The sequence below is a fragment of the Juglans regia genome, chromosome 10, assembly GCF_001411555.2.
Source record: "Juglans regia cultivar Chandler chromosome 10, Walnut 2.0, whole genome shotgun sequence".
Taxonomy (NCBI): Eukaryota; Viridiplantae; Streptophyta; class Magnoliopsida; order Fagales; family Juglandaceae; genus Juglans; species Juglans regia.
The window spans coordinates 35,662,728-35,681,412 of NC_049910.1; the positions used below are offsets into that span (position 1 = coordinate 35,662,728).

The 18,685-nt window shown below is 35.3% G+C and overlaps 1 protein-coding gene, 1 long non-coding RNA gene and 2 other non-coding genes across 4 annotated transcripts; all 4 read left to right on the plus strand.

The window, feature by feature from the left end:
- Positions 1 to 8,686: 8,686 nt before the first annotated feature.
- On the plus strand, positions 8,687 to 10,356 carry LOC108994447. The gene is made up of 2 exons (XR_001996689.2): positions 8,687 to 8,804; positions 10,075 to 10,356. It is a non-coding gene; the product is annotated as an uncharacterized LOC108994447 (long non-coding RNA).
- LOC118349766 lies at positions 9,049 to 9,141 on the plus strand. The gene has a single exon (XR_004802684.1). It is a non-coding gene; the product is annotated as a small nucleolar RNA Z102/R77 (small nucleolar RNA).
- LOC118349765 lies at positions 9,297 to 9,384 on the plus strand. The gene has a single exon (XR_004802683.1). It is a non-coding gene; the product is annotated as a small nucleolar RNA Z102/R77 (small nucleolar RNA).
- Positions 10,357 to 12,230: 1,874 nt separating the features above from the next.
- Positions 12,231 to 15,520, plus strand: LOC108994439. Its single transcript, XM_018969659.2, has 5 exons — positions 12,231 to 12,518; positions 13,794 to 13,908; positions 14,624 to 14,713; positions 14,865 to 14,963; positions 15,088 to 15,520. The coding sequence occupies exons 1-5, from the start codon at positions 12,451 to 12,453 to the stop codon at positions 15,187 to 15,189; spliced, it is 474 nt and encodes a 157-aa protein (XP_018825204.1). The 5' UTR covers positions 12,231 to 12,450; the 3' UTR covers positions 15,190 to 15,520.
- Positions 15,521 to 18,685: the final 3,165 nt, after the last annotated feature.

The window sequence follows — 18,685 nt, forward strand, 5'->3', positions numbered from 1 at the left end:
ACATTTGGGTTAGCCCGAGTTCAAGAGGAATACCTAGCTAGCACTAAGAAGCCTATGAAGTTTTCAGGCGAGAAGACCCCATTTTATTTTGATAGCAACACTAATTCATTTAGATAGTTTGGGGATAGTAGCAGTCGAAACCATAAATTTAGTCCTCCCATTAAAAAAGTGTTCTCGACTATGATGGATGAAAAACGTAAAAAATGATTTTGTTATCATTGCGACGAGAAGTGGAATCTCGCTCACGTTTGCAAAAGTCCAAAAGTATATCTTCTACAAGGCATGGAGGAGCTACAAGAGTCAGAGGAGGATGAAGAAGTAGCTGCTGGAATGGCTACTGAAATGGATTTGAAACAAAAGGCCATTTTAGTGGAACCTGAGATATCCTTCAATGCAATCACGAGAATTCTGAGCTCAAGACTATGCGACTGGTTGGGTGGATTGGGAGTGCACAAGTGGTGCTTTTGGTGGATTCCAGCTCTACACAGTTTTTTGGACCTATCTATTGCTCGTGCTGCTAAGTTGGGTATCAATGAGGCTAACAAAATTGTTGTCAAAGTCGCTAATGGGCAAATGGTGCAAAGCTTAGGCTACTGCAACAAAGTTAGAGCGCAGGTGCAAGGTATTTCATTTAACCCTTATTTTTATGTTTTACCTTTGGGTAGTTGTGATGTGGTCCTCAAGGTAGATTGGTTGGAGACCCTTGGACCAATTGTGTGGGATTTTCATGAGCTGTCTATGAATTTTGTGTTCCTTAGGAAAAATGTGGAGCTATTAGGGTTTGAAGTTAGAAGGTCTTACCATTGATAAAGGGGGCAAGGCAATGCTGACTTCGATATAAAGGGGGAAATGTTTGTTTTTCCAACCGTTAATTAAAGGAAATGAAAAAGTATACTCGGGTGGGGGGAAGGAAGTACAACAGTTGATTACCGAATTCTTCCATGTGTTTGAAATACCGAAAGGGTTGCCTCCTTCACAACCCCTAAACCATAGAATTCTCCTTAAGGAAGGAACCTGACCAATTACAACTAGACCTTACAGTTATCCCCACTACCAAAAATTTAAGATTGGAAAATTGTGGTTGAGTTACTAGACTCCAAGGTGATAAGGCCAAGTACAAATTATTTCTCTTCTCTCGTGCTCTTGGTCCACAAGGCGGATGGAAGTTGGCAGATATGCGTCGACTATAGAACACTTAACCAAGAGATCATAAAGGACAAGTTCCCTATTTCTGTTATTGATGAACTATTGGATGAATTGTATGGGTTAGTGGTGTTTTTAAAGCTGGATTTAAGATCCGGATACCACCAAATTAAGGTAGTACCTGAGGATTTGGAAAAACGGCTTTTAGGACTCACGACGGACACTACGAGTTCCTTGTGATGCCCTTTGGGTTGACTAACGCCCCATCAACCTTTCAAGGGTTGATGAATGAGGTCTTCCGGCCTTATTTGAGGAGATTTGTATTAGTATTTTTTGACGATATACTAATATATAGTAAGTGCTGGGCAAATCATGTGATGCATTTGAGGGTGATGCTGGAAGTACTGAATAAAAATCAGATGTAAGCTAAATTGTCAAAGTGCCAATTTAGGGTCACTAAGGTAGATTACTTGGGCACATAATCAGAGAAAAAAGAGTTATGGCTGACTCACGGAAAGTGGTTGCTATGTTGGACTGGCCTATACTAGTGAATGTTAAATCCTTACTAGGTTTTTTTGGTTTGATGGGTTACTACTGCAAGTTTATAAAGGGTTATAGGACCATTGCTGCACCATTAACAGATTTACTAAAAAAACATGCCTTTATGTGGAATGAGGCTGCCATGAAGGCCTTTGAGGAGCTAAAATTGGCTGTGACAACCCCCGATCCTTAAGTTGTTGGATTTCAATCAAGCATTCATGATTAGGTGAGATGCTAGTGGAAGAGGAATGTGGGCAGTTTTAATGCAGGCAAGGCAGCCACTTGCCTATATAAGCAAGACTTTGAAAGGTAAGGAACTCCTTCTTTCTACATATGAGAAAGAGCTCCTCGCATTAGTGACGGCGGTAAGGAAATGGAAGCCCTATCTTCTCGAGCAATCCTTTGTAATAAAAATGGACCAGCAAGCCTTAAAATTTATGTTGGAACAACGTATGGGAACAGTAACTCAGCAAAAGTGTGTGAGTAAGTTAATGGGGTACGACTTTTTCATTGTTTACAAACAAGGGGGAGGAAAATGTAGTGGCATATGCATTGTCGAGAAAATTGGAAGAGAATAAGCTGAATGTGGTATATTTGGCTATGATATCATTTCCAACATCCGAATGGGTAGAGGAACTTAAGGCCAGCTATGAAGGTCAACTAAACTACTGGAGGTCCTTAGACAACTAAGGGAAGGTACTACTACAATGAAACGTTATCATTTGCAGCAGGGATTGTTATCGAAGAAGAACAGAATCGTAATTGTAGCTGACTCATCATTTAAGGGTAAGGTTTTGCAACATATACATGATAATCCATTAGGGGGGCACCCGGGTTATCTAAAAACCTACCAAAGAGCTAAGTGGGATATTTATTGTAGTGGGATGAAAATGGACATAAGAAAAAGTGGTATGAGAATGTGTAATTAGTCAAGCAATAAAATATGAGACATCTCCACTAGCTAGATTGTTGCAACCCTTGTCTGTGCCTCAACAAGCTTGGACAAACATTTCTATGAATTTCATAGAAGGTCTGCCCATGTCTAGTGGTTCTAAAATCTAATGTGATCTTAGTTGTTGTAGATAGGTTTACAAAATTTGGGCATTTTATACCATTGTCTCGTCCTTACATAGCAGTTGGGGTGGCTGGTTTGTTTATAAATCATGTGTTCAAGCTTCATGGGCTTCCCAGTACGATTGTGACAGATCGAGACCCGATCTTTGTGAGTTCTTTTTTACAATCTTTTTTCTCATTACAAGGGTTAGCTCGGCTTACCACCCTCAATTAGATGGGCAGACTGAGGCCCTAAACAAATGCCTAGAGGGTTATCTATGATGCTATGCTGGAACTAAACTCCAGAGGTGGTCACAGTGGCTACCATTTGCTGAATGGTGGTACAACACTTCTTACCACACATCCACTAAAATGACACCCTTCCAAACCTTATATGGGTACCCCCATGTGACGCTCCCAACCTCCACTTGGGATGGAACAGAGATTTAGAGATTCAGGACATGTAACAAAATGTTACATACCCCAATTCGTGATAGTTAATATGTAATTTATCCTAATATGTAATTAGTAGTGTGCAATAACCGCAACGAATAGAAGGATGAAAGCAGAACTTATGCCAGAATAACTAAAACATCCCAATGGATTACTGATCACATAAGTTTAAAGCCAAATCGTAGCATAACTTAATACTACTAAATATTAAAGTCTTTAAAGTTAAATTAATCGCTTCATGCATTCTAGAGCATGAAGGACTAGAGCTATAAACATGTTGATCAAATCTAGTCTCCTCTCGAAATCAAGCTCTTCCTCAATCAGTCGGATCTAGTGCTCCATCTAATCTGTCCTCCTCGTATCCTAATACAACTTCTATCATTCCAAGTAGAATGATAGTGGGTCCATAAGGGGTGAGATTTACATAAATCTCAGTAAGTTAACAACCAACTTGCACAAAGAAAAATTATACATAAAAAATGATAAATATGAAATGCATAAAAATGTGTGTCTCCCATCTAGATTCCTCAGAATTTTCAAAAAAACAACGACACATATTACTTTTAGAGAACATTTTTACTTTAATCGTTGAAAAATAATATTTTCATCATTTTTAACAATTCATAAATTAATCATAACGTGTGGTATCGCCACAGTTCCTCATTTGTACTGTGAGTACTTGACAGTGACCGCAGTACAACTCACGTTGAAACTATGTTGTCTGCAGACTTATTCTCAATACATTGGTAATATAACATAATATTATAAAGTGTACACCCACCAGCATTTGATATCATAATATATTGACTTCGCTTCAACTTTCTTTAAAAAGAACTCATTCGAAGCTTGTTGACTATTCTTTGTCAACTCAGGGGTTACCACTCCATTTTTAAACACTCCAGAGTGGACAGAGGAGTTCCACTAAGATAATTCTACATCTTAGCATTTGGGACTGTAACAAAAATTATTTTCATACTAAGTTAAAAAATGTGTTCCATGACATGACATGAAATTATATTTATAGATGCAATATGTTAAAATGGTAGAAATATCACATGTCATGTAAATATACACTCAATGTATCATATAAAATGATATTTTATACTCAATGTGATAATTGAAACATGAATGATGCATTTATCAATAAATCATAAATAATATGTCAAGTTGTAAGTTAGAAGCCAACTTATGAACTATCGGAGTAATTGAAAAAATATCGTAACAGCTGAAATCAAGTACGTACTAAGTTAGGATTAATAATTCTATGGTTGAGGTTCAAAATTAAATGTTTCAAAAATAGATATTTACAAAAATACCCCTAGACTCTCAAAATTTGCCGTTAAGATCTTAAATTTTCATTAATTGCAAACGAACTCCTAATTTAATCAAAATTCATAAACCTCATATTTTTGACATTCTAAAACCATCTATGCCCTTAGATTTTCAAAACTCAAAGTGGAACTTGCACAAACAGTCACAACTCATGGCATGCACTCTAGTTGATGCCTAAGTGTGTTTTCAATTATTGATCCCTATGAATGCATACATATGAGATTTTCTTTAATCACAAATGACCACTAACATCTTTAATGACATAATGAAATCTAATTATTGGCTAATCAAGTTCATCTCAACACTTAATCATGGCTAAGATATCTTTAATCTCCAATTTATTTAAAACCGATTAATATTTTATGATAAAAAAAAGATAGATTCAAAACCTACTAAAGCATGTTTCTAACCATAATTTAAACCTTCCATAATCATGTTAAGACAATGATAAATTATACCAAATCATGCTTAAGACATGACATAGCTAAATTCTCACTTAAAATTATTTAATCATTCAAATCATCTCTTAATTGACCCGATTTTGAACTAAGCATGATAACCTTCTCAAAACTCAATCAAATTTAGCACCAACACTTGGAAACAAAACTTGACATGATAACTAAGATCAAAAGCATGAAAACTTATAAATTACGTAGCCTTCCAAGCACTCAAGACAGCCTTGCACAGTAACACTCAAAAACTCACCAAGAACTCACTCGATTTCACTCTTTTGATCTCTAAAAGAGAGAAATACTCTCAAGTCTCAAGAGGAAGCTTGGAGCTGAGGTGAGAAGGAAATGAGGGGGGTGAAGGGGCCTTTTATAGGCAACCAAAGGGAGGGGACGTTGGCCTTGGTCCAAGGTGTTGGTGATTGGTGGAAGGTGGTGTAAAAAGCTAAAATTTTCAGATTTGCACTCCATCACTTGTGTCATCTTGTGCAGACCAAAACAGTACCCTAAACCACCATGATTTCACTTTTATAGTTGTTCCATTACTCCTATCGGGGCTGATCAAGTCATGGTGCAGAAGAAATAGAAGGAAAGCCAACAAAACCAACCATGGGGCCGACAGGTTCAAAGTGATTTTCTTTGGACAATTTTGCTCATTGTCTTAACTCATCCTTTTGACTCATCATCATAGCTGATTTGTGCAGGTTTGTTTTTTCTTGTGGTAGAAGGTGGAGGGTTTGTTGTCAAGTGATCATGGAGGTTTAGTTCGGAAAAAGATGATGCAATGGAGGGTGGTTGCTGAAATTTAAGATTGCTTTCATAAGTTTGTGTCCTCTTGTGCAGGGGGAATAATGGCCTGAAACCACCATGATTTCTTTCTTAATGTGGCTACAATGGTCCTATAGTGGTGGCCAGGTCATGAGGCATGGTTTAGTTGACAAAAAGTCAAGCAAACTACCTATGCTAACCGGCGGGTTCAAGCGGTTTATACTCGGCAGATTTGAGCTTCGATTTTTGGATGGTTTGGAAAATATGAGTCAAATTTTTCATGATGGTCATGCAGCCCCTTGGGGATTAGGTGGTGAAGGAGGTAGCATGAGGTGGTGGCTCAACCATGGCAGATGGTTGGTTAAATTCCAACCCAATCAGTTCCTACACAAACTAGACCAAGATGCACTCGACTTGGTTATTTGAGTTGGTTTGTATAATCAATTTCGTCCAAGGCACAAACTGGGTTTGAAGGAGTCTCATGAGGTATTTAAGGACCATATTACTCTTGGGGACAAACTAAAAAAATGTTGGGCCTAAGGGCAAAACAATCCAAGCATACAAAGGACAATACACAAAGCCGATTGATGCAAGTTTGGGGTTTAATATGTCATTTTCCTCAATGACATGTGGGGAGGTTTATCTAGGGTATTACTAAGACCTAAGGGTATTACTAAGACCTAAGTATGATGAAATTGAATAATAAATTAAGAAAATTTTGGATTAAAAGGTTAATAAAAGATTAAGATGAAATTAAGTCTTAAAACATGGCTTAAAGTTCACTAATCTCAAGTATGATGGTTAATGGTCTTAGCCAACTTTCAAAACTCAATTTGGGTACTTAGGGTATGATTTGGGTTTAAGGAAACCAATGGTATGGTGAATTGGGCTTTTAAGTTGAATAGTGAAATAAACTTAAACATGATTTTGGGCCTTGTGGGCTTAAAAGGGCCAAGTGTGCGGGTTCATGGCTTAAGGGCTCTTAGGCTAGGCCCATGAATGCTTTAAGGTCCTAAAAGTCTTACTAAATTCACTAATGGGCTTGTTTTTCTAATCATTAGCTTAACGGTAGTAAGTGTTAAGACTAAGGCTAATCTCACTATTAACCTTAATGTAAGTAATAATCTAAAATTAAAAGTCTAATCTAGAATGCTTAAGGGTTGGTCTAATGGTTAATTAAGTGGGGTGTTACACCCCACCACTACTGCTATCCTATATACCGAGTACTTCAATCAACCAATCCGTGCGCCAAACACTACAAAACAGGGATCAGATTCTCAAAATATTGAAGGAAAATCTTAAAGGGGCAAGAGACCGTATGAAATTACAAGCTGATAAACACAGGTCATAGATAAAATTTGAAGAAGGTGACTGAGTATACCTAAGGTTGCAGTCGTTCCGACAGAAGTCCATCGCCCACCACCGTAACATGAAGCTATCTCCTAGGTATTTCAAGCCTTTCCAAGTGGAGAAAAAGATAGGAGAAGTAGCCTACCGCCTCAAACTGTCGGCTTCCTCCCGAATCCACCCCACCTTCCACGTTTTGTGCCTCAAACGGAAGGTGGGAAGTGCAACTCAACCATTAGCGACTCTTCCACCGGTTGATTCAAATGAGAAAGTCTTTCTCGAGCTGAAGTTTGTGGTGGATCAGCGTTGGAGAAGGGAAGGGAATAGAGGGATCACAGAGGTTTTGGTCAAATGGAGGGGGTTAGGGAATGAAGAAAACACATGACAAAAATTATGGAGGCTTCAACAGCTTTACCCACACTTTGTGGGCAAGGTGCTGTGAAGAAATGGGAGACTGTTAGGAAGCTTAAGTGCAGAGAGGGGGACACAAAGTAAAAAAGGGGAAGAACTGAATTGAAGTATGCGAACTAGGTTGAAGTGAAATGGATGACTTCCTGGGATGACGTCATCTTCAGTAACGTTAATGGGTCTTAGGTTAATAATGGATTGTTATCAAGTGTAAGACGTAGCGTTTTGGTTTCACAAAGCCAAAATTGTGCATCCCAATTAATACATAATAAATTTAGGCTTGTAAAAAACGCACTATTTGGGTATATATAACCAAATGATGCGTTCTGTCATTAGAATGAAAGGCATGGGAGGTTAGCCTTATCTGGGGGAGTTTGTTAGGGAATCGGTTATATGGGCAAGGGAGGCACCTGGAGGAGGGGTCTTTTGATCTTAAGTTCATTATCAGTACCTTGTAGCAAGAGGAAGGAGTTGTCTCGAACAATTCCTATATGATTCTATGTTAAGGCATTCAGTCTTTATTCATAGTTGTTGCCTCTTTCTCATTTCATCAAACATCTTGTGTGCATTCGGTTTATTCATTGCAGCCACCATCTTCCATTTACATACCATCTACTTATTACAATGCAATGAAAAATAGGAAGATTCATTACAAATTTATTGATTGGTAAGCCATTTCTTTGCAAGAGGTTGTTCCTCTATGTAATGGGTTCGGGTCCTGTGGGATATATGATGGTGGCTCATTCGTACAAGTACCGGCGGCGAAAGCTCTTATCAAGGGAGGGAGCCTATAAAATTAGACATATCAATTTCCATCACATGCATAAAAATTAAAATTAAAATAATTTTGATGCGATATTTTTATCTTTATAACATGTGTTAAGCTCAGAACGTCTATTTGGGTTGTGTTATAAATATTAAAAAGTGATTAAATAATTTTTTTTTAAAAATCTTAATAGAAAAATAGATTATTTAAATATTAAATATTAAAATATTTTTTAATTTTAAATAAATTAAAAAATATTTTTAAAAAATTAGATTATTTGATTTTTTTTTTTTTTTGAAATATGATTATTTGAATGTTAACTTTTTGATTTCTATCACGTATGTGTTTTTTTTTTTTTTAAGAACTTTATTCATAGATAAACCTCAAATTACACGTGAGAATGTTAAGTTAAGCTCAGAGCCTCAGAGCCTCAGAGCATCTTATCAATTTTAGTATTTCTGATATTTCAGAATCCTCGTACCATCTCTCTATAAAATATACTTTCTAGGGTTTTCAGTTCCAAGTCCAACCACAGCCGCTTCTAGGTATGTACAGCCAAGGAAGACTCTTTAATATTTCGTCCGTCTGTTATTCGAACCCTACGGTAACAGGATCTCTTAACAATCTCATTTTCTCCCTCGCCGTTTATGGGTGATTCCCATTCAGATTTTACTTAGGCTAACAACACCGTTCCTTTGTGCTTATTATAGCACATATATTTAATGATTATATGATTAAATTTGTTTTCTTTTTGAGATAGTATTTGTAAATTTTGAAACTGCTGGTGGGGAATGAGATGATGATTGTGTTTTTGACGTTTCCCTATTGGTTTGATTGCCGATATGATGGCGTCCATCTTGTATTAGCTCTAGCTGATCGTTCTCCTCCTATTGATATCATTCTTATTAAGTAGATCCATCCCTTTAGAAGAATTTTGCACTCGAAATGAATGTCTTTTTGTGTCTATTTGTTTGCTCTCTGTTCTGAAAGATTTTATATTTCCTTTATTTTTGGGGTTTTGGTTTGCTGATTTTGGAGAATGAAATGATGAATAGAGGATGTTTCCCTATTGGTTTGATTGCCGTAATGATGGCATCTATATGTATTAGCTCTATCTGATCATTCTCGTTATATGCACTAGATTGTTATCTAGAAATCAATGTCCAATTTTCTGACAAAAACATTATTCTGCATTGTCTTTGTTTTGTAATGCATATATAAAGATGCCATTATAAATCCTAATTTTTAGAGGCCCAATTGCAGCGATGGATGTGACATGTTTTAAGTGACATTTTATCTAAATGATTGACTTAACAAACGTGAGATCTATTGGATTGACTGAGAATGTTCATGAAAACATAACCTGAACTACTTGTATGGCCCATTAAAGTTGATCTCAATGTGAATTGGAGTTGGTAGGAGGGTTCAATGCTCCTTGAGCTGTGCCCTTTTTAAGGTACTTGTTGGCAATGATTAAGTTGATCTTAATGCAGTCTCTTTCTTGCTTCCTCCAGCCCTATTTTCATGTTTTTTTTTGACTGGAGGATTTGTCGAACTGTGGTTATTGCTTATAAGATTTTATGAGCAATTGAAGCACTCGCTTTATGTACCAAAATGATATCATTCTTGGTGCTTTGAGTTTGAACCATCTGCAGATAAACTTGTAGAAATCTTACACCTTTTATTGTCTTGATGCCTAATGAAGAGATTATTAACAGAATCTGCAAATGATTGTTAGCAAAACCTCTTTCAATCTACAAAGTATGAAAGATGATTTTCTTCTTGAGCTCAGTTAGCTTCTTTAATTGTATATAGAATTGTCTCCTGTCAAATTGCCTCGAGGAGTTCATCGACTCCATCTTTCACACTCCACTGAAGCTGGCTCAAGAGCATTCCTGGTTATTTTGTTGGCAATTGGATCTCGGCTTTTCAGTTGTGATGGCTTCGGGCTTGTATTTTGATTATTGAGTAATCAACTATTTATTGTGCACAGTGATTAGCATGTTGATTGACATGTGATATTGCATGAAACTATAATATTTCGTGTAGCTGATTGGTATATGATATTCGAGGACAATTCCAGCTTCTTGAGCCAAATTCGGCTTTTTTGCTGTATTCATTTTGCAATCATATTTCCTTTTTGGCTTGAAAAATGTACTGTGGCTGTGTTGAACCCTTATCTCTCATAAGCGCCAATTTTATCCTTTAACATCCCCAATTAGCTTTATATTTTCATTTGCTGCTGCTTCTTCAGTTTGATGAAACATTAAAAGTAGTTTCTCAACCTCTTCAGTCAAATCCTGCACGTCAGACCCGAAAACCATGGATTATATCTAAAGGTAATACTTGCAGTAGACTATGCAATACTTCTGAGATGCATTTCTCTAACATGTGCAAGAAGGATTAATATTACTAATCTTTTATTCCCAATGCTAACATGAGAAGACAGAAATAACCACTTAGTACCTTTTATTCTTATTGAACTTTGAATTACCTTTATCAGGTAATAAAACAAAGAGGGTTTAAATCTGCTATTGAAATGTTTCCTATCCTAAGATTATATTTATGTGAGTTTAAATATAGTCGTGGAGTGCGTAAGTATTGTGTAGTAATTTTGAAAAAGAGAGATCTACTATTAAAAATTTAATTTTCTTTTCATGTAAGTTTTATATTTATTCATTTTTTTAAAGTGATTGTATGGTATTTGTATACTCACGACTTCAATTATCATTTCTCTAACTCATTTAATATTAGAAAGTGCAATTAATTCTCTTTGTAAATTGACATGCAATCTTATTATCAATATGTGGTTCAGCCAACAAGCCACCTTATAGACAGGGCTTTTTGCGCTACGAATCTAAAAAAATTCTTAAAAAACTTTTTATTAGAAAAATCAGGTTGTTTGTGTTTTATATATTAAAATATTTTTTAATCTCAAATAGGTTAAAAAGAACGATTAAGAAAAAATATTTTTTTGATATTTTTTTTCGAAGTGCTTTTTTGAATAATGCAAAATATAATTTTAATTTTAAAAAGATTGTTAATGAGTAAAAATATCCATATAATTTTTAGATAATTATTATTTTTAAACTTTTTAAAATATGATTATAATCTTTAAAAAAATTAAATGATCATAATTTCTATATCAAAAATCACTTTTTAAATTTGTTTCTAAACAAAACTAATAAATTTAAAAGTGCTTTAAATATTTAATTATCATAAATAATTTTTTAATAAAAGAATTTAATATTTAAACTATATGTTATAAGATATATTTTTCACTCACAATTCAAACATGCACATAATTTACTCGGGAGAGAGAGAGAAGATGTTCAAATTTCAAATCCTACGGTTCCTCAAAAAAAAAAAAAAAAAAATCCATCAATCCCAAATTTGAAATTGATCCCAATAGTGCTGCATTTACTGTACATCAACATCAATTACCTTAAAAAGCAATCTTCTCATGTGCCATCAATAAATGTGATTGTAGACTCATCAAGAACATTGGAGGGTTTTTCTTTTCTTTTCAAACATTCGTGGAATATGATATAATTTTCAATTTGAAAAAAATAGAAAGGAAAAACTTTATTTATAAGATTTTGTGAAACACATATGAATACTGTTATATCTACAAATAAATTATATAAAAATAATTTTATAAATTGATATAGTTTCATCTGATCCGTTAGATTTATTTTAAAATAAAAATAATTTTATGATCTGACGAATCACATCAAGACACATCAGTTTATGAGTTGTTTTGTATAATTTCTTTGCGACTAAAAATTAAATGTGGTCCTAGTTTATGAGATTGTTTTGTGTATTTTCCAATTATAATATCAAATGTGGTCCTAGCAAGAGAGAGAAATTATATGTTAGAAAAAGAAAACGAAAATTATTTTCCCAAAATTTCAAAATATATTTCTTCCCAATTCCCTCCCCATTGCAATTTGCTTCATGTAAATCTGTGGAAACCCAATGTCATTTAGGACCTCGAACTTCATAACTAGTTTCCATAAAGAAGCCCACTGCGGCACTGCCAGTACAAAGATCTTGTGTCTTAGACTATAATGCCCTCAATCGGTACCTTCCTTTTCAAATCCCTTCCTCCTTTTGCTTGTCCTAAACAAACCGAGTGAGAGACAGAGAAGACTTCAGGGCCTTTACCTAGATTTCCTCTCTCTTTCTCCGATGGCTTTCGCTTCGTTTCTTGGGAGAGTTCTCTTCGCCTCTGTTTTCATACTCTCTGCTTATCAAGAGTTAGTGCATGCAATCACTACTTTTGTTTAACCTTCTATATGCTTTCAGTATTCATGGTTTTTTTTTTTTTATCTGCTATCGTAATCTCATTAGTTCTTCAACCTATTTGTGGTTTTTAGGCAAATATGAATTCTGGGTTTTGAAGGAATTTCATTTCTGACATGAAAATTGCTGTTGGATCTGTTATGTTAGGTTGCAACTCGTTGTTTGACCATTTTTATATTGAAACTTGATGTAGATCTGCATTTTCTTTTTTAGTATATGGTTTTGGTTGAAAAAATAACTTATGGGTTTGACTAATTGAATGTTACTTACCAGCTCATTTTAATTTACTTCATCAATCACTTTGAGTTTAGCTTGTTATGGGTTATTGGTTACATAAGGGTAACGTATTGATGGATTTTCTCTTTAAAACAAATATTCATTCATGCTAAGAATTGAGCCAGATGTGTTCATGTCGTGTGTTTTGAAAATTTCACGTGTGAACATTAACAATGGGTGTAGTTGGTAGTTTTTGGGTATCATTTGGTGCAAATTATGGTTAGAATCCTAGGAATGCGGCAAGTCTTCGCACAATGCAACATCAACAATGGGTGTCACTGTCTAAAGTTTCGTTCTTGGATTTTGATTTGCATAAGTTGAAGTGATGAGATCAAAAAGAGGTGATTAGTGTTTCTAGTGACGAAAGGTTGGCTCACCCGTTTCCTTTAAAGTCAAGTAGCTATGAAGTCCTTTCTACATCTGATTTAAAAGGTGAAAAGTTCCCCAAACTAGTCATTTGGGATGCGACACATATGCAACACTGCCTTGGATAAGAGAAATTTTTAAAAAGAAAAAAATAGAAGTCTGGTATTCAATGGATAATTATCTACCAATAGAAAGTCTGATATTTTACTTGGTGGAGTGGATCAAGTGGAAGTGTTATCTGTTCTTCACTGATTTCTTTAAAATTCGTGCTGAACCCATTTAGACATCTTTGGAGATGCTTTATTAGATGATTTTTAACTAGACTTTGATATTGTGATCCACTGCTAAGTTCATGATCAAAATCTTCTTTTATTACAATGGATGGTTTAGGAAAAGCTTTTAATTTGTCTATTGCTATTACTTTTGGATTTAGCTGGTAATTCATTCTGTGACATTAGAAGATTCTTTTCTTTGGAAGTAATATCAGGGACTTGCAATCTTTTGTTTCTAAGCTCTAACAGTTTTGGTTGATAAGGTTTCTCACAATTTCTTGAATATAAGATGTTGGGACACATTCCTCTTTATAGGTTCAATGAATATGGCCTTGATGGGGGACCCGCAGCAAAGGCTCTCGGACCAAAGTATGACGCCTTTGCAAAACGTGTTCAGTCTCAGCTTACCATGCAACTGCCAGATATTGAAGTGAGAATCAAGTCTCTTTTTCCCTCTCCCTCTCTGTGTTTGTTTCTCATTTTCAGTTGTTCAAAGTAATTTTGATGAATGTTTAAAGCACTATAGAACAATAAAATAAAATAATCTATATAGATGGATGAGAGAGAGAAAGAGATTCAAAGAATAGACCTAGACATTTGATGAAAATTAGTGATTTTAACACCAACTTTGCTTTCAGTGGATTTGATTTCCTTGAGATTTGAAACTGGAGCATTTGCATCCTTGAAGAGCCATTTTCCCTTTTTGGTACCCTATTCACAGTATTGGTATATTTCAGGGAGTGGAATATGATGCTATGACTTGCATAATGAAGGCATTTATAGAAGCTAGGTTGTAGAAAGCCGATGGTAAAAACTATATTACTGGTTGAAATGGTTTGTGTGGTTTCCTCTTTCATTAGCTTTATTCCACCCATTCATGGGGCTGGGCTTATGAGAAAAACAATAATTCGGCAAAGATTAAGTTTTGGATTGGGATAGGAAGGCCGTTTTTAAGACTTTCTTGCATTATCGTAAGTGGTATTCATCCAGCACATCCTTATGACAATACACCTAAAATGAGATATAAGGTGTGTGCTCATCAAGAGTTTTGAATAAAAAATTGGATATTAAATGTATCCCGGGTGTGTGCTTGTCCTGCCAGCAATGTCTCTTGGGTGATACTTTTTATCTACGTTTTGCATCAGGTGAAACATTTAGTTACTGCAGCTATAGCACTGAAGGGCTTTGGAGGAATCCTCTTTATATTTGGCAGCTCTCTTGGGGCATTTCTTCTGGTTGGTATTTCAACCATGCTACGTGGTTTACTTTTGATCTTTTTCTAGTACTGTGGTTCAAGGGTCACTTGAGTCAGCTGCCAGGCCTAGGCTGGTTCTTGACGCTATCTTTTTGGGCCAATTTTCTCAAGTGTCAATTTCTTTCGTGCAGCTATTGCATCAGCTGGTTGCTACTACCATATTATATGATTTCTACAACTATGACAGTGAGGAGAAAGAATTTGCTCAACTTTTCATTAAATTTACACAGGTTATCATATTGCCTGTTCCTTTTTCTATTCTTTATATTCCTGAAATGTAGCCAGGATTATAATAGGTTTTGCAGTGTTTATCAAGTCTTTTAAGCTTTTTTGCTTTAAACCTTTTTGTTGCAGAATATGGCCCTTTTTGGGGCGTTGCTGTTTTTCATTGGGATGAAGAACTCAATTCCTAGGAGACAATCCAAGAAGAAGGTTTCCAAAACAAAAACTGTCTAGAAAATTAGTTTAGGTGGAAGATATATCTTCAATCACTAAGGCTATTTGATTCATTTCCTGTTTCTTTTATTTTGAAACTCATTATCTGAATCCTCTAGGATACGGCTTCAGTGTGTGTGGGTTAGGACCAACATTTCCTTTTAATGAGGTCGTTTAGTGCACTGTTCCCCTTTTATTTCATGGGGTATATTGTTTCTTATGGATTATTTATGAGCTTTTCTTCTTGAGCTTGGGTAACCTATACACAAAACGGGCTATTTCCATAAAGGTTTGTGCAGAGACCTTCACATAAAGGTTTTTGCACAAACAAATAGAGGTTTTTTTTCTTTTTTCTTTCTTCTCTTTTTATGCAGACCATTAGAACTGCATTGAGTGATTGTGGTGAAACTGAGCTGGTTGTACTCCATGTGCTGTTTTGCCATATGAAACTCCTCCGCCCATTGTAACATCCCAAACCGTGGATATGGATTTTCTTTTGCAAGCCAAGGAATGCTTGGGCTTGACAGTCTTTAAGTGTTGGGTTTGGGAAGTTGTTTTCTTTTGGGTTATCAATCGTATTAATGGAATATGCAAAAAGTACGTAAAAGGGATTATACATTAAATGTTTTGATTCGGGATAGCGGAATATCCAGTGTTAAGTAAACACAAAAGGCTTTGAAAGAGAGTGTTTATTATTTACAGGAGGAATAATTATGCATAATAAAAAAATCATACACAATTATTTAGAATGATTTGAGGTTTTTTTAATTTTGTTCTTTCCAGTGAGTTTGAATCTAAGATTAATAAAAGCAAGCCTTCATACTTCCAAAGCCATATGTTGTAGTAGACAGTGGTGCCTTTTCAATCAAATTAGATGACTATTCAGACAAGAACCTTGTCAGTTTCTGACGGTTGAATGATCGATTAATGATTATTAGAGTAACATTTAATAATTGAACAAAGGTGAGCTGTTCGTTTGATCGCATCTTTCATCAAGGGTAATTGCATTATTGACTGTTAGATCACACTTATTATAAATAATGATTATTTAATCTCTTAACAGCAGAATATCAACAACCAAGTAAGTTAAAGATCATGCAAATTTGACCTTTAAATTTGGGTAAGGACTTGAATATATATTTCTTCTAACTTGACGTGGTTACTGTGCTTCTTCTGTTTTTAAGCAAGGCAGCATGACCTCGTTTGATTTTACAATTCTCTTCAATTCATCTTATCTCATTTCATTTAATTATTATAATTTTTTTAAATTTTTACACAAAATAAAATAAAAAATTTATTTTTTTTAAATTTCAAAACTAAAATAATATTAAAAAAATAAATTTTAACAATATTTTATTCAACTTTTAACTTTAATTTCAACTCATCTCATCTCATCTGCAAAAACAAACTAGCTAGCCAACCAAATTCTACACTCAGTGGCACTCCCTGTACGCCATGCCGACTTGCTTTGCTATGGATGGAGAGCATCCATTTCCAGCTGATTGAGTCGTTTTATTCTCTTCAATCCATAGTACTAAAGCTCAAAGCTATATATATCGCTGCAGTTGATAAGAGTTGTATAAGTCAGTTGCATACACGGATGCATGTCTAAAGATTGGCGTGGGTTGGGACTGAGTTTCATCCATCTGTTGATGTTAACTTGACAGAAACAATACAAAGAGTTAAGAGAGGGTCATGAGTCATGACGGTGACTGCAGCCAAACAACCAAAGAAATATGACAATGTAGTACGTAACACATATTCGATCGCTTGGTTCTATTGTTATTTCACGCGGGTCATGCTATAGGTTTTGAGGTACTCAAGTTTCAATGTGTCCGGCAATTTCTATACTTATAATTATTGTTTTAAAAGCTCCTCCACTGCTAAAATCCAGCCGCATATTAAACTATATATAATGAGCCGTGCCCCAAAAAATCTGAATGACTTTGCATCATGTCAAGGATAGTACTAAACCTTTATGATCGATTGTCTCTACTCAAGGTCAAGCCCCAAGTTTCTCATCTTTTTACTTTTGTCAGGACCTTTTTATCTTTTCTCATCCATCTTGTCAGGTCCCTGAAAAACAGATTGCAACAAGACACTGCTGCATAGATTGGTGTGCCACTCATTTAACAAACAGTAATCTAGACGTTTCTGATCTATTTTTTCTTCTTTTCTTTTGTTTGTCATAATCACCTCCATATATAATGAAGTTACAAATGAGCAGCATGTATGCATGCATCCTAATCTCGTCATCCATGTGTGTGTGTGATCATGTGTATGATATTGTCCTAATAATCCTCAAAGAAGGTGCTTAATTGATCATATGATGCTGTTATGCATTACAAGTTGTGTGCGTTGTCATGAGATTCCAAGCATCAGGTTGCAGAAAAGTGCATGCATGCAGTCCCTTGCGTGTCGGCAACTTGCATAAATATTGTCAGGCATTAGTGGCATACGTTGCTCAACAAGATCAAGACAAACAGCGTTTGTTCCTTGCATGTTGCCGACTTATTACATGCTTGCGTCCAAATACATCGCATGCATACTATACTATCTTTCTATGTCGACGAAGGGCCACCCGCACGAGCTCACTTTTTTCAGGAGGACTGTCTATGTGCATTATTATATATGCACGTACGCAGCACCCCCAGTCATGTTTTGAAAGCCACACCATTAATTACTCCATGTGTGGAACGTGCCAGGATTGTAATAAGAACGCTTCTGTTTCCGGGATGCAAGAAGATCCGGAACAATTATTGCAGAATACACACACGATTGGCTAAATACGATGGTGTTCTCCAATATTATCCCCATCACACCTGTTGATATATAACATATTATATTTTACGTGCCACACCAAGGATAGCATAAGCATTGTTCTGCTGATCAGTGATCAGAGCATCACAACTTTAACTGAATATTGAACATTTTATGGTTCGGTCAGTTTGACTAGGGCGTCTGATCCTGTTTTAAGAGAAGAGCTTACCCTAGTGGATGTGGCCTCTCCTCATTTTGGGAAGTGGTGATTACGTATTAATGGGCCCAACTTATCAAGAAAGCTTTCTTTTTTGCCGTCACCGCCAAGCAATCTCAAGGAAAAAGACATTTCCTGGTTAACTTGCATTGATGCGTTGTAATGTCTGACAGCATTAGCAGTGATATAGTCATTTTTTAGTTAAAATTTTCATTTTTTTTTAATTTAGTTAATCACTTTTAATAATAATTATCTCTATAAGATGATTGAGTGCACGAAATAAGATGACTTCTCCCGGAAAGAGTATTTTAATGTAAAAAAATGATTTGGCTAGAGATTTGGGCAGGTTAGCCTTCGTTTGTTTTTAAAAAATATTTCATCTGATCTCATCATTATAATTTTCTTAATTTTTAATATAAAATAAAATAAACAATTCAACTTTTTTAAATCTCAAAACAAAAATAATATTAAAAAATATATTCTAACAATATTTTATTCAATTTTTTAACTTTAATCTCAATTCATCTCATCTCATCTCAT

Bases quoted from the DNA above. Each gene is read 5' to 3' on its own strand.
- LOC108994439 (XM_018969659.2), top strand. From the start codon at position 12,451: ATGGCTTTCGCTTCGTTTCTTGGGAGAGTTCTCTTCGCCTCTGTTTTC. The intron at 14,714-14,864 runs GTTGGTATTTCA...TCTTTCGTGCAG, and splicing joins CTCTTGGGGCATTTCTTCTG to CTATTGCATCAGCTGGTTGC. The intron at 14,964-15,087 runs GTTATCATATTG...TTTTTGTTGCAG, and splicing joins TTTTCATTAAATTTACACAG to AATATGGCCCTTTTTGGGGC.